The 15,779-nt window shown below is 36.3% G+C and overlaps 1 protein-coding gene across 5 annotated transcripts in view; it reads left to right on the top strand.

The window, feature by feature from the left end:
* Window positions 1-570: 570 nt before the first annotated feature.
* SPINK5 (serine peptidase inhibitor Kazal type 5) overlaps window positions 571-15,779 on the top strand; it is an 85,892-nt gene continuing 70,683 nt past the window's right edge. For 2 of the 5 annotated variants that reach the window (XM_061423910.1, XM_061423914.1), the window contains exons 1-4: window positions 573-735; window positions 2,179-2,204; window positions 6,144-6,271; window positions 8,113-8,185. In XM_061423910.1, coding sequence (XP_061279894.1) covers window positions 681-735; window positions 2,179-2,204; window positions 6,144-6,271; window positions 8,113-8,185 — 282 coding nt within the window. In that variant the 5' untranslated portion in view covers window positions 573-680. Of the gene's footprint in view, window positions 736-2,178; window positions 2,205-6,143; window positions 6,272-8,112; window positions 8,186-15,779 lie in introns of all 5 variants that reach the window. The other 3 variants (XM_061423913.1, XM_061423911.1, XM_061423912.1) reach the window with 3 other exon arrangements.

The following is a 15,779-nucleotide window of genomic DNA, read 5'->3' on the forward strand; positions in this document are numbered from 1 at the left end:
TCAATGGTGCGCTTTTGGGAAACTCATAGCTTTTTCTGTTAGTTTCTGTTTCCCCAAGTCTTCAGTGTTTGAATTTTGATAGTTATCCCTTAGGGTCATTTTATAACATATATGAGTCTGTGACACTGAACTGAAACACTCTAGGACAGATGCAGATGGAAGCAAAAGGAACCCTGGGTGCTCTTGCTAGCAGCAGCTTTCTCCAGATGTCTTTAAATCTTTACCTGACTTGTAGGACAACCCATCTGCCTTATTTTCCCCTCCCTTCTCACTTATGAAGGGAGCTGAATTAGAAACACGTTTGTGTATGAGGAAATGTGTCTAGGGTTGGTGAGAAATTCAGTTCTCATATTGGACTCTGGAGTGTTAAACTTTGAGTTTTGGACATAATCTCTTGCCTTCTAGGGCAGGTATCTTGAAAACACATTAGAACTACTTTAGAAATAGCTTTTGTGCAAATCTGCCACCTTGACAGGATCCTAAAAGATGGAAACTAAATTGATGTGGTATATTAAGTTTAGCATGACCTTGAACAACTGGTTTTGCAGTGTTGGCTGTTGTGGGTGTTACCCACAGTTATATTATAAAAGTGAGCTGCATCTCCACGGCTTCAGTCTTAGAGCACCAGCTGGTGAGCAATGCAAGAAGCAGACTGGTAACCAACTTACATCATCATCAACATGAAGATAACCACAGTGCCAATGCTTCTGACCCTGGCTGTTTGTCTCATACAAGGTGAGCAATTTGCCTATAATCTAAGCCTCTTGCCACACATTCCAAAGCTCTAGGCAGAGACTTCTCTCCCTTCCTCCCTCCTCAGTGTGTGTGTGTGTGTGTGTGTGTGTGTGTGTGTGTGTGTGTGTGTGTGCGCGCGCGTGCGCACATGCATGTGTATACAAAACCCTGAACTATCTTGCCAGACATAGAGTTTTGAAGAATTACATATGCAACTTTATAAATAGGGTATCTTTAAAAAGGACATGTAGTGTGAGATAATCTGAATTTTTATCCATCAGAAATTCTTCCATTAATTCAACATTAATTCTGAAAAGCTAATAGAGTCTTCTCCATATTCCCCTCACCAAACATATAAGTTCATAGTGATATGAATTATATATATATTATACATATTTAGAATATTAAATGCATGAAACATAATTATATGAGTTATGTAGACAACAGATATTTAAAACTTAGATGTACTTAATATGTATACTTTAATACTCTACTTATATATAAACATTAAAAAATCAAATTCAATCATCTGGTTTTAAACCAGCATGCTTTCTAGCAAATTTTATTTTTGTGTTTTCAAATCCTAAATGAATTGAAAGTATTTCTTCTACATGGTAAGGGTCTTTCTTCTTTGGGTGCCAGGAGATGATAGGTTTTTGCTTTTGCTATCTGAATTTGAAGGGAACACAGATTACCTAGACTTCACTTGCTGTGAAGTGTTTATGTATTTTAAAAGGAAACTTCAGAGATGGAGAGTGAGGAGACTATTATACACAAATGATACCCACTTTCCTAAAATGAGTGTCTTGGTACCAAAAATAGTCTGTTAATGAGAGAGCGTATTAGTCTGTAATTTTAATTTTAATGTTCTGTGACCAATACCTTCATATTAATAATACAGACATATTATACTGATGGGAACTAATAGCTTTGTTAAAAACACAGAAACAGGTGTTTATGAATCAAGGCATAATATTTACCAGATCTCTAAATTTTGTGGCTGTGACGAGGAGACAGTATTACCAGAATCCAGAAAATTTAATTTTATGTACATAGGATATAAACTTTATGCTACACTATTCCTTAAAACTGTGATTGATATATTGGATATGTGTGTTATAATTTTAAAAGAAGCCTACAATACTTTGTTCTGAAAGGATTTTTTAAGAAGTTAGATATTTTGAGGGGGTCAGAAAGTATATGAATATTATTTTTTGAAGAAATTGGCACTTTATGAATGAGAGGTCTTTGTTATTGTATATACTGCTGGTGCTATGCCCTCACTTTACTTGCCATGGTGCATTTTAATGTGTTCAAATCAATTTGTGGTTTTAAAATATATTGTTGTTAAAATAAGCAAGACACTACACTCAGTGAATTGTTCATTTTACTTATTAAATGTTGTACATTCCCTTAACTTTGGTTTCTGTAATTTTGTCCCAGATGCTGCCAGTGAAGATGTAAATCAGGTTAGTCCTGCTTTTTCTGTTCATTGAATTCATTCCAAGATCCCTGAAGAAAAATGTTCTGTGACCAACACCTTCATATTAATAATACAGACATATTATACTGATGGGCACTAATAGCTTTGTTAAAAACACAGAAACAGGTCTTTATGAATCAAGGCATAAATCACACACACACACACGTCAATGCATTAATGATAACAGAGGTTGGCAAGAGGTTGTCTATCACACTAAAGGAATGCTTTACAATTCCACAAACAAACACATTAGTGAATTACTCTTGTTCAGCTTAACAGCTGAAAAAGTCATGACGCACACAGGAAGCTGAAATAAGTTTTCTTATGATCACTATGCAAAAAGGAATTGTCTATATCTTGTATATTTTCAGTGTATATAGTTCATTCAGTACATATTTACTGAGCATCTTTTGTATGTCAGATCCTGTTTGAGGTGCCAGGAATATAAAAACAAAAAAAGAATCCTGCCATCATGGAGTTTACCTTGTAAGGGAAGAAAACAGACAAGGTAGTAAGTAACTTAGCAAAATATACAGTACATTAAATAATGATTAGTGCTAGAAGGATAGAAGATAGGAATTTCTGTGGATGGAAATGGTATCAGTTCTTCTCAATAGTCAACTAAGTTTCCTCTGAGAAGATAGCCTTAGAATAAGGATAGCATAAGATGCAGAGGGAGTGAATCATGAAGATACTTGCAACTCACAGCAGACTGAGCAGAAGCACCTGTGTTTAATTTCTATAGAAATAATATTTTTTTAATATATTTGAAAGCCACATTGAGAGAGCCAATTATACACACACACACACACACACATGCATGCACAACTGCGCCATTATTTCAGATTTAAAATATTTCTGGTTATGAAGCAGATATTTACGTCTCTCAAAGATCATGAACACTTGAAGAATAAAATAATACAAAGATTGTTTTCTACACCAAAACTCATAAACATGATTAAAATACTCTTGCTGTATTTTATTGTTAACTTTTTTTTAAAGAAACTTGTTACAGGAATATTCTAGAGAATTCCATTATAGTCTCTGTTATTTCATTGAAGTTTGCTGATTAAAGAAGTTCAGAAACTTCCGTTGCATAAGTAGAGTGGGATGATAGGGTAGGAAAAAAGACTGGATTTTTGATAATCAAAGAGCACGCTTGTTTGGATATTTTATACTCAAAAAAAAGCGTATTGTGTAAATCTCTCTGTGCATGAAGAAATATGTTTATTTTTTCAGAGTCTATGATAATGGGTGGTAGTTTCTAGTGCATACTTCAAATTTTGCACTGATATTTCTCATACTGTTAAATTCTTATTTCACTGAAAAGCATTTTAAAAACAGAAATTTAGCCTCCTCTTATGTTGACAAAAGCAAAAAGAATATGAAAAGTGATTATTTATCTGGAAATAATTCAGATCATAGTCTGAATATTTTGTCAGAAATGAAAACTATTGATTTGGTCTTCCTTACAATGCTGGATTTTTTTATTTTCCGAGTTTGGTAGCTCGAGGTCTTTCTAGTACCATAAAACATGTTGAATGTTACAAACATGTGCCAGAGCAGCACAGAAAAGCACCAGAGTGATCTACAAGGATCCTTACTAAATGCTTACATTTGTCATCCCAGAAGGGTAATTACGAAGCCACATCAACCGTGTTGGTGCTTTAACATAGAGCAGGGGTGATACCAGCTCCTGGGGTTTATTTGGATGCCTGGGGAGGAACAATGGAAGACAATGAGACGGATATCACAGCCAGTGAAAGAAAACAGAAAGAGCTTGGCCCTACAGGGCTCCAGTTTTTCTGAAATAAGTGGAGAAAACACGGAGAGCAACAAACAAAATTGAGCCAAAGACTGGAAATTACATCATGAGTAAACAGTTGCAGGGAAGTCATCTCCCCACCTCAGAACCCCTGATGGTCCAGACCTGTTCCTGTTTCAACCTTCTCTATTATGGTCTTTGGGAAGCTATTTCACTTTTCCCAAAGAAAAATGCAACTGTTTCTTTCAATTTTTATGGACTTTTCCTCTTGCCCAAGAGAATATACTGGATAACCTCATAACTCAGAAAAATAGCACTGAATTCCATCTTTACTGATTACAAACTGTGAACAAATTTCTAAACCTATTTTTTGGGACTCTGTTGTCCATTTGTGTGGGAAAAAAAATAAGAGAAGAGGGTCTTTCTCGGATTTAGGAATTTATCTAATTGTGATATTGGAGAAATCCAAGTCAGGAATTATTTTCGTTGACAATGTTCTTTTAGAGTTGACCAATAGAAACTATTTAAAGCTTCATTCTTCATGAATTTTTGTTTCTAGTATGTTCTTTAAGACCTGCCTCACAAGAAATATATATTTATTACAAAGACACCAGGCTCTTCTCTCATTCCATGACAAGAATTTTATTTGGACTTTATAGGTTCAGTTATATCCAGCCAGTTAAGCAGTAACTTGCAACATCAGCATAAAATACTACAGAATCAGAGACCAGACATGGATCTCAAAAGACCTAGTTGTCAGTCTGCTGCCATAAATTGTTATTGTGCTACTCAGATAAAATCACTGGTTGGTGATCATAATCTTAGAGATGTCTTAGTAGGTTACCCTTAGCAAAGTTTCCCAGGGCTGGTCTCTGAAATTATGTATTCTTCTTCATCATTAATCATTCTTCATTCTGCAAGTGCTATCACCTGCCTCCCAAGTATAGGATGCTGGGTTAGGTACATCATTGTCCATTAGATGGTAAACACCATTTAGGCCAAGGATGCTTCTGCCTTATTTATTGCTATATCCATGGCACCTAGAAGAGTATAGTATCCTCATAGTGTTTGTTGACTGACTGAATGATTACTATAAAGATAAAGGAGGTTGATTAGAATTCTATAATCAATCCTTTGGAAGAGGTGCATTTGTCAGCATTGGATCAAAGGCTTGATTTAATTACTTATGTTTTCTGTTATGAGGATATTGAAGCCTTTTTTCAAAGTCAAAACAAAACAAAATATAGACCAGTGAATTTCCTAAACTAATAGGCAATGTAATATTTTAAATCAGTGCTTTACTAGGTAGTGCAAATGCACCATTAATACTAAGCTCCTAGAAAAAAATTGAGTGTCATATACCCGGCCTTCATTAAATATATTGAGTATCTCAGAGGTTAAAGCGTCTGCCTGCAATGTGGGAGACCTGGGTTCGATCCCTGGGTCAGGAAGATCTCCTGGAGAAGGAAATGGCAACTGACTCCAGTACTTTTGCCTGGAGAATCCCATGGACAAGGAGCCTGGTAGGCTGCAGTCCAAGGGGTCGCAAAGAGCTGGACACGACTTCACTTTCACCTTCACTTTCTAACCTTCTCAGCAACCTTTACATATACCTTTCAATGACAATTATTATTGAACTATGACATTAGACATTTTTGTATGTATGAGCTTAGCATATTCCAATAATAAGCGTGGCAACAACAACAGCTATACTAAACAGGAAGAAGAGGTGAAGTAGAGAACCTAATTATTGAATATCTACAAAGTATCAGGCCCTCTTTGAGGGATTTACATGCTTATGATATTTAATCCACACAAAACTTATGAAGCATGTATACTTATAAGTGGGCCTTTGAGAATTTCATTTGCCATGACTATTGGACTTATAAATGAGAACCCTGTCATATAGGCTCAGATTTTTTGACTCCAAGTCCCTTGTTCTTTCCATTTTGCTAATGGTTTTAGATGAATGCTTTTAGGTGAATTTTCAATCTCCAACTGGCAATCCAGATTCATTATTTTTATTTGTATTATCTGTATCAAGTTGAGTGAATGTCTTCCATACAAAGAGGGTAGTGGTTATGAAATAACACTGTTCTTAGAAGGTAAAACTTGCTGTGATGAGGTTTCTGTAAACACTTTTTTCATATTTTTCCTAAGGAAACATGCAGTGAATATCGAGTATTGATGAAAAATGGAAAACTGTTCTGTTCCCAAGATAAAAAACCTTTTCAAAGTCCTGATGGAATAATGTTTGTCAACAAATGTGCTATGTGCAAAATGATATTGTGAGTAAAGTTTATCTTTCTTTCAATTGTTTTGAATTACCACTATTCTGTGAACTCAATATATTTTTATTTTCTGTCACGTATATTTTTCTGAATCTCAGTTGGTAAATAATAATGCTCAGCAGATGATACCTTTTGTCAAGTAAAGTTGGATAAATGCCACCCACCCACAAAGATTTTAATAAGCACTTATGGTGTTTCAAAATATCCCAGAGGACTCAGTATCAGTACCTTATGTAGTACTTAATAGTCTTTTGAGGATGTGGTTCCAAGTTAAGTTTTCTTACCTTGGGAGAAAATGATTCTTGGGCCTGTTAAGACCTGACACTGTTGTATCCCTGAGAATGATGTGATAGCCAACCAGGAGAAGCAGGATATAGCCTGACTCTGGGAGCTCCCAGTAGGGCTTTAGACCTCGAGGATTATGCTAGCATGAAAGGACTCTAGAATCGATTGTGGCTTCCAACTGCCTGCAACACAGAATTAATATCCTGGAAGTTTACTGACACCTTTGCAATGCTTCCTAACTTGATTTCCTTCTCTCCAGTGACACCCAAAAAAAGTTTGGGTTGGAAAAGGAAAACCCTCAAATCAAAGAAACTTAATTTACTTTTGAACAGGGAATCCATTCTCAGTTTCTGACCGTCAAAACTTCAACTCTGGTACCAAGACAACACTAAGCTAACCCATTGAAGATAATTATAACTGGTAATGTGTCAAGGGATTTTATCTGACATACTTATTAATATTGGGATAACAAAGCTCTGATCACATATGCTTCTAATGAAGACATTTTGGAAGATGAAGGAAGGCAGGGCAAAATTTAGGGAGGGGAGACTCCCAGGGCAAGCTGAAGAATCCTTAGTCTTTTGAAAGCTGACTGTAAACCAGTAGGTATATTACTTACTAAAGAGTTTTCTACTTGTTAACATAAGATGTTTAGATAGGAGACTGAAACTATGAGTAAAATTAATTTATTGAAAAATAAAACAAAAATACAATGCCTTTAAATATGCAAGGCAAGTTATTTATCACTTTGAAGTCACTCAGTCAATTATTATGTTACTTATGTAAATTACATTGAGATAAACTTGGAAACCTGGAAAGAAGGAGACTGCATGAGGCATTAAGGTTTTCTTTAAATTGCTCAGTGTGCTCTGTGGGTCCTTAAGAGGCTGGAGCCTAAGACCAAGACAGGCAAGCAGATTTGGGGTTGATGTGAATACAGCCTTTCAAAGAGAGCCTTCTGAAAATAGTACAAATGGCTTTTAGAGCTGGTGACCATCTGGATGTTGGCAATATTTATGGTGGGTAGTGTGTTGTGCCAGAGAAGGCAGTGGCACCCCACTCCAGTACTCTTGCCTGGAAAATCCCATGGACGGAGGAGCCTGGTAGGCTCCAGTCCATGGGGTCGCTAAGAGTCAGACACGACTGAGTGACTTCACTTTCACTTTTCACTTTCCTGCATTGGAGAAGGAAATGGCAACCCACTCCAGTGTTCTTGCCTGGAGAATCCCATGGACAGAGGAGCCTGGTGGGCTGCCGTCTGTGGGGTTGCACAGAGTCGGACACGACTGAAGAGACTTGGCAGCAGCAGCAGCAGCAGTGTGCTGTGCAGTTAACAATAGAGATTGTTGCCTTCAATAGGAATACATTTAGGATGGATGTATTTCAGTACTCAGGAGAAGTCTGTGGTATCTGTGGTCAATTCTGGACATACTTCCATTTCTGACAAGCTAGACTGGGCTGAGAACAGCCTAAATTCAGTTTACCATGTATGATGTTAGTCCTAAAAATTGGGCAAGCATGTCTGAGCTATTCTATTCTTTGCTATCTTCCAGGGAAAAAGAAGCAAAATCCCAGAAAAGGTACAGGCTTTTAACAAGAGCCTCCAGGGCTACTGCCCCAGGAAAGGTGAGACTGTTTTGAGTCAACTTGTCTTACTTGCTTTGGAGATCACATTCAACTCTATTCAGATCTGTTTATTTCCTTATTACTAGGTCATCACCTGTTGTAAAGCCAGCTACTTAGAAGGGAGGGAACAGGGCTTAGTCCAGGGGTGGGCTAAATATGTGGTACCGCTTGTCCATAGGCCCAACCCATGACCCAACTCTCTGAAAACATTCTGGGCACTAACAGATGTAAGAGTAAACCAGTGTGGTGACTGCCTTGCATGGTCATTTCTCATTCCTACTATCCTGTCTTGGTTCCAACAAGGCCTTCATGGGACTATAGAACTAAGTTCAAGTCTCAGAATTTGGACAATTTATGTATCTCTGGGTCTCAGTTTATTCGCTTTTGATATGGAACATGGGTCAAATGAGAATCTAAATTTAAAAGGTCAGCTACAGTGTTTAACATGTGTTAGCAGGCATGTGACTCATTTCCTTTCTCTTTTCCTCTGAACATATTTTCTAATACTTGGAGATTTCCTCTAATTCAAGTAGACTGGCTTGTTTATATCTATTTTGCAAATTGGAATTCAGGCTAATATTTGTTGGAGAAAACTGTTCTGTGGTAAAATTTTTAAAAAATTAAATAAAATGAAAAAACTATACAGATGCAACCCAACACACAACCACTTCCCTTTATACATAATTTTTCCATGATACAAAAATTTTTATTTGTATAAAAAAATAAAAATTCTAAGCCCTGATTGGGCAAAGTCTCTGGCTGGCCTACAACATCTCACAATAAGGTATTGATGAAGCTGGAGCTATCACAAGGTGTTCTGACAACTAGTCATATTATTCCAGGTCTCCTATGTAGCTTCTTCTCCAATATCTTCTTTCTCTTCCTCCTCTCCTGCCTCTGACACATAACCAAAATGATCAGTCAAGGAAGGCACACCCAAATTACCTTAATATCCCTGGTCTAACCAAGCTAACATCTTCCTTGTCAGTGTTACTCAGGACTGTCTGAGCACCTCAGCTTCCACAATAGACCTGGTCAACCAAAGTCTTTGCCTGGGTTCAAACAGTCTCACTTTTACAACAATGACACAGTCACCATGCAACTGATCAATAACTACAAACTCTGAGGAAAAGGGGGCTGCTTTTATGCTCCCCAAATCTGTGAGGGTCAGAAAGGTTTACTTGATTTTTCAAATCTGCCTTTCGTTGTCACATTTAGAGAGAGGCTTATAATGTAAAATCCATTCTCCTCCTCCTCCTCTTTTTTCTTCATGAAAAGCATATATATCAATGGTGCTTTAAAAAATTCAAAATACAAGTAAGTGACAAAAATCCCCCAAATACACCACACACACACACACACACACACACACACACACACATATCATTTTTAATGCTACTGTTTTAAAACATTACTAGTGATATGTTTTCATACACAGACATTATTTGCTGAATTTTAAAATAAGAGCTTTAAGAAAATTCTAGAATATCGAAACAATATACTTCTCTGTTATCATTTTATGCCTGAATTATAATTTTGACCTCTCAATAACGTTCTTATGGTTACATATTTTGCTACCTAGGAAATGATTTACTTATAAATGAAGGCAGTTAATATTTGGCTGTGTGCCTTAAAGTAATTTCCTTCTAGATTTTTACATGTCTGTGAATAGATTAATGCAACTATACATTTTTATTGTTGTTATTTTTCTTCTCACTATAAAAGAAAACAATCTACTCTCTCTGTTTAGATTTCTCCCATCAAAAATTAACCCTGCCTCTTACTCTCAGAGTAAGATGCTCTACCTGTTCAAGAAAGTTTCTCCTACAGACATCCTCTCTCTTGCATCATCAATCTATTCTTCATTAGTGTATCTGTCATTCTTTAACCTTATAATTCTGATATCCATTCCATCAACAAGACTTGTTGGTTTTGCCTCCAACTAATATTTCAATTTGACTCCTTTTCATGATTTTCATTCCTACCACCCAAGTTTTCTGAACTTGCATAATTTCTAAGCATAACATCTTTGGTCTATGTAGAAACTTTTGTTTTTTAATTGATCATTTCATTCATTCAGAATTTCTCATTGATTTCGGTTGCCAGCTTTCTAGTATATTAAGTAGGGTTACATGTATGTGTTTCAGAGTTCCTTATTTGTTCATATTAGTTCATTTCTTTAATAACTAATAATGCAATTCCTCTTTCTCACTTTTTCAAAGTTGACTTACCTATGCACAGGAAATACATTTTCCACATGAATATTTGAAATAAAAAAATTTACTGTTTATTAAAAAATCAAACGAGTTTGGGAACTTGAGATAGTTCAGGCTACAGAGAATTTATAAATTAATTTGCATAAAATTGACTTTTTACAATAGTAACTTGCCTACGCCAAAGGCATAGAATATCATATCATTAATTCATGTAATTTTTGTGGCTTCCCTGGTGGCTCAGAGGTTAAAGTGTCTGCCTGCAATGCGGGAGACCCAGGTTCGATCCCTGGATTGGGAAGATCCCCTGGAGAAGGAAATGGCAACCCGCTCCAGTATTCTTGCCTGGAGAATCCCATGGACGGAGGAGCCTGGTAGGCTACAGTCCATGGGGTTGCAAAGAGTCGGACATGACTGAGCAACTTCACTTTATGAGATCCAAAAAATATTCTCCACAGGTATTTTTATGTTTTTGCTAAGACTTAGAAAATTGGCAATTTTACTGCTCTTTTGAGTGGTATTTTTGTTATTTATGCTATTTATACCTGATTATTGTTGGCATAGACAAATTCTATTGATTTCTATAAGTTGATCTCATATTAAAAACCTTTATGATACCTTGTTAATTATTATTTTTTACATGTTAATTCTCTTGTATTTTTCTTGGAAGTTGATCACATCATCTGTAAATAATAGAAGTTCTGTAACTTTTCAATTTTGTTACTTTATTTCTTTTTCTTTCATCATTGGCAATAATCTAGAGTTCATACAGTAGTTCAACAGTAGCAATGATAATGAACTTCAAACTGCCCTTTCTTGTTGTGAAGTTGCTCAGTCGTGTCTGACTCTTTGCAACCCCATGGACTGTAGCCTGCCAGGGTCCTCCGTTCATGGGATTTTCCAGACAAGAATACTGAAGTGGGTTGCCATTTCCTTCTCCAGAGGATCTTCCCGATACAGGGATCGAACCTGGGTCTCCCACTTGTAGGCAGACGCTTTTACTGTCTGAGCACCAGGGAAGTCCTTAAGATAGCCCTTTCTCGGCCCATCTTAAATGCTATATATCTATAAAGTTTCTCCATTATATATAATGTTTACTATAGGTTTTTTTTTTCTGTAAACTTTAATAAGTTTAGAAGTTCCTTTCTGTTTTTATTCTTCTCAATATGTTTTACTCATTATCACATGCCTTCTTGGCAACTATTGAAATAATTTTACAATTTTTCTCTTTCAATCAATTAATATAATACATTTCTGGATAACCACACTGATGCTAAATCATTATTTTCTCAGAGTAAATCATACTAATCACATTGCATTTTTAGTACACTGTTGAATTTGCATTGTTAATATTTAGAAAATTTGAAGCTATTTTTATAAGTGAAATGAGTCTCTACTTTTCCCTTTTAATTATTCTCATGTGGTTGGGAATCAATGTAAAATTACCCTGAGGGGTGGCACTTCAAACTATTGCTGAATCAGGAGTTCAGCAAATTCCCTCCCCAAGGAACAACAATAATGCTACCCAAAATTGAGTAAAATAACCACTTTAGCACTCTAGAAATTGACCAGCAGCCTATGTTAATCTGATAATCAGTTATGTTTTAAAAACTGTTGAACTTTGGATAAGAATGATGGGAGTCTATGGTCCTCTTGCTTAATAATAATCACATCTCACCCCCATGGCTTGGTTGATACGAAGGGTCTACCAAAGAAGAGAAGACTGTCGATCAGTAACTGTATCGCCAATGTTGAAAGGGGTTTATTGAATTTGGAGTTGTGGGAAACTGTCATATCCAGAGATATTTTTGGTTGCTCCAGTGAGGAGAAAGATCTTAGGGCTGTAGCAGTAAGCATATTTCTGGCTAAGTCTTCATAAAGGGGCAGCAGAGGCTAAAAGGGACTAAGCAATTCACAAAGTCCTGGCCAATCATGAAGCTATGGGCAAGCACTTACAAGACACAAGAATATCCTCAAGAAAAGCAAATGCTGAGGCAGATATAAAAATAGCCTGAGTTTTTAGTATTCTCCCATACATACATAGGTCCTTCTGTGGAGGATGAAAACTTTACTGGCTTTGAGAAGTTTGTGCATAAACTGTGTCCAATCATTGGCCTGCTGCTAAGTTATGCAGATCTAGGGAGAAGCAGCTCTGAGACTGCATTAAAAAAGAATTAGTAGGAGACTTCTCTGGTGGTCCAGTGGCTGGGAATCTGTGCTTCCAGTGCCGGGGGCCCTGATTCAATCCCTGGTCTGGGAGCTACATCCCACCTGCCATGGCTGAGAGTCTGTATGCTGCGACCAAGAATCCTCATGCTGAAAGTAGGAGCGCATACCACAACTAAAGATCCCTCATGCTGCAATGAAGATTGAAGATCCTGTGTGCTCCAGCTGGGACTGGGCACAGCCAAATAAATAAATAAAAGCAAATGTTAAAAAATTAGGAAACTTGAAGATAGATGAATAAAGTTTAACAGAAGTAGTACAGAAGGAAAAAAATATTGACCAAAAATGTACAGAGTCGCAGAGCCCTTGAGACAAGTATATCAATACATGTGAAACAGGGATGTCAGAAATAAAAGAGGGAGACTGGATAGAAAAGTTATTTGAAGAAAAAAATAGCTTAAAATGTATCAAATTACTGGGCTTCCCTGAGAGCTCAGTTGATAAAGAATCTGCCTGCAATGCAGGAGACACTGGTTCGATTCCTGGGTTGGGAAGATCCCCTGGAGAAGGGAAGGCTACCCACTCCAGTATTCTGGCCTGGAGAATTCCATGGACTGTGTAGTCCATGGGGTTGCAAAGAGTTGGACATGACTGAGTGACTTTCACTTCATGTATCAAATTGGATGAAAAAATTAATCTTTATAGTCAAGGATTTCAACAAATTATAAATAGGATAAAGGAGATTTACAGCTAGGCTCAGGCTTCCCTAGTAGCTCAGTGGTAAATAATCTGCCTGCCTATACAGGAGATTTGAGTTCCATCCCTGGGTTGGGAAGATCCCCTGGAGAAGAAAATGCAACTCAATTCAGTATTCTTGACTGGAAAATTCCATGGACAGAGGAGCCTGGCCGGCTACAGTCCATGGGGTCACAAAAGACTCAGACATGACTTATGATTAAACAGTACCTCCACCACCACCTAGGCTCCTCATGATGAAAATGCTGAGATCAAGAAAGAATTTTAAAAGCAGCAAAAGAAAAAACAATGCATTATATATACAGGTTATAATTGATGACTGGCTTGTCATTTAAAATAATGAGGTTCAAAAAAAAATAAAAAAAATAAAATAATGAGGTTCAGAAGGCAATGGAATGAGATGCTCAAAGTGCTGAAATAAAAAAAAAAATGTTAACCAATATTCTATATCCACAAAAATTATCCTGTAAAATTAAGTCAAAATAAAGATATTCCCATATCAATGAAATCTGAGAGAATTTGTTGCCTACAGATTTTACAAGTAATAATATAGTTCTTTAGAAAAAGGAATGACCACCAGATGATAACTGGAATTATACAAAGAAATAAACAGCACTAGAAATGGTAAATATGGTATACTCTATAAATATATGTTGCTTATTTTCACCTAGCTTCTTTTGAAGATATTACATACAGCAATGATTATAATGCTGTTTTACTGGGTGTACAAATATTATATAACATATATAATAGTTATAGTACAAAAAGGGATAGAGGAAATAGAGCTACAATTAGGGCAAAGTTTCTATATTTTACTAAAATTAAGTATTAATTGGTAGTAAATTGTGATCAGTTAGGATGCTTATTATAATCACCAGAGTAACCAATCAGAAGTGACATGTATACCTCCAATTAAAAATAAATTTAAAAAAAGAAATGACATGTATAATAAATACATAAAATCAACATGAGAATAAAAGAGACACACTAGTAATATTTAACCCAAAATAAGGCAGTAGTAGAAGAATAAAGAAGTAAAAAGAACAAGAGTGTATTGAAAACAAATAGAAACATAGCATATATAGATACTATCCTATGAATAATTATATTAAGTGAAATGGTTTTGACATCCCAATAAAAAGGCTGAGATTGTTATATGCTAAGAAAAAAAAGCAATTGTGCCTCTAGTACATACTCCTTGAATTCAAAGTTTTAGAAAAATGGATTTTAAAGCTATTTGAACTGGGCATTCTGGGGAGAGAATATCTTAGACTAATATATCTGCTGCTGCTAAGTCACTTCAGTCGTGTCCGACTCTGTGTGACCCCATAGACGACAGCCCACCAGGCTCCCCGTCCCTGGGATTCTCCAGGCAAGAACACTGGAGTGGGGTGCCATTTCCTTCTCCAATGCATGAAAGTGAAAAATGAAAGTGAAGTCGCTCAGTCGTGCCCAACTGTGGGGTGCCATTGCCTTCTCCGAGACTAATATATCAGTTAATATTTATTCATCTGTTCAACTTTCCTCCTGCTTATTATCCCAGTGTAGATATTTTATATGATTTTTATAGCCATGTCTTCATTTTGATATCCATACAGATACTCACAGTATGCTTCAACTGTGTTTCTCAATGTTGATACAATTATTTCTAATATCATTGTGCATGGGTGCTAAGTCGCTATCCTTAAACTGTTATCCTCTCTTTCATCAGTTGTACTAGAAACTATAACCTTAGATTTTTAAAAGAGCATTAATTCGCTTTTGGCTACGCTGGGTCTTCATCGCTCTGTGGACTTTTCTCTAGCTGCGCTGAGCAGGGGCTCACCCCTCAGTTGCAGCGCGTGGCTTCTCTTGAACACAGGCGCCAGGTTACCTGTGCTTTAGTAGTTAACTGCTGAGCCACCAGAGAAGCCCAACATTAGCTTTATATTAATTTTCTCTGTAGTTTCTGTTCTTTATGTCATTCATTCCTATTTATGTCTGCTCTGCTGCTCATTTTACAATGAACTGAGCAATACTTTGGTCTTTAAATTTTCCTTTTTTAAATTTCATGACAAGGGTATTTGAAGGTATCAGTAATCATCTACCTCAGATTTGCTCCTGAAGTGTTTTCCTGTGTCATTCTTTGCCAGTCATTTCTTAATTTTCCTCCCTCCCAAAGTTATTTAGTAATACATTATTTGATTTTCAAATATGCGATAATTTTTCCATTTAAAATTAACCTTTAATGTGATTGAATTATGTCTAAAGTGCATAGGCCATTTGACATTGATCCTCTGGAATTTCATAAAACTTTGTGGCCTGATAAATATTCTGCTTTTATAAATGTTTTATATGTTCTGAAAAAATTGTTTATTTTCTGTTTCTTGGATGTAATTTTCTATTAAAATCTAATAACTTAAACATCTTAATTTTTTCCTTTGATATGTCAGTTTCTGAGAAGTGTGTGTTAAAACCTC

Source organism: Bos javanicus, chromosome 7, assembly GCF_032452875.1.
Source record: "Bos javanicus breed banteng chromosome 7, ARS-OSU_banteng_1.0, whole genome shotgun sequence".
Classification (NCBI taxonomy): Eukaryota; Metazoa; Chordata; class Mammalia; order Artiodactyla; family Bovidae; genus Bos; species Bos javanicus.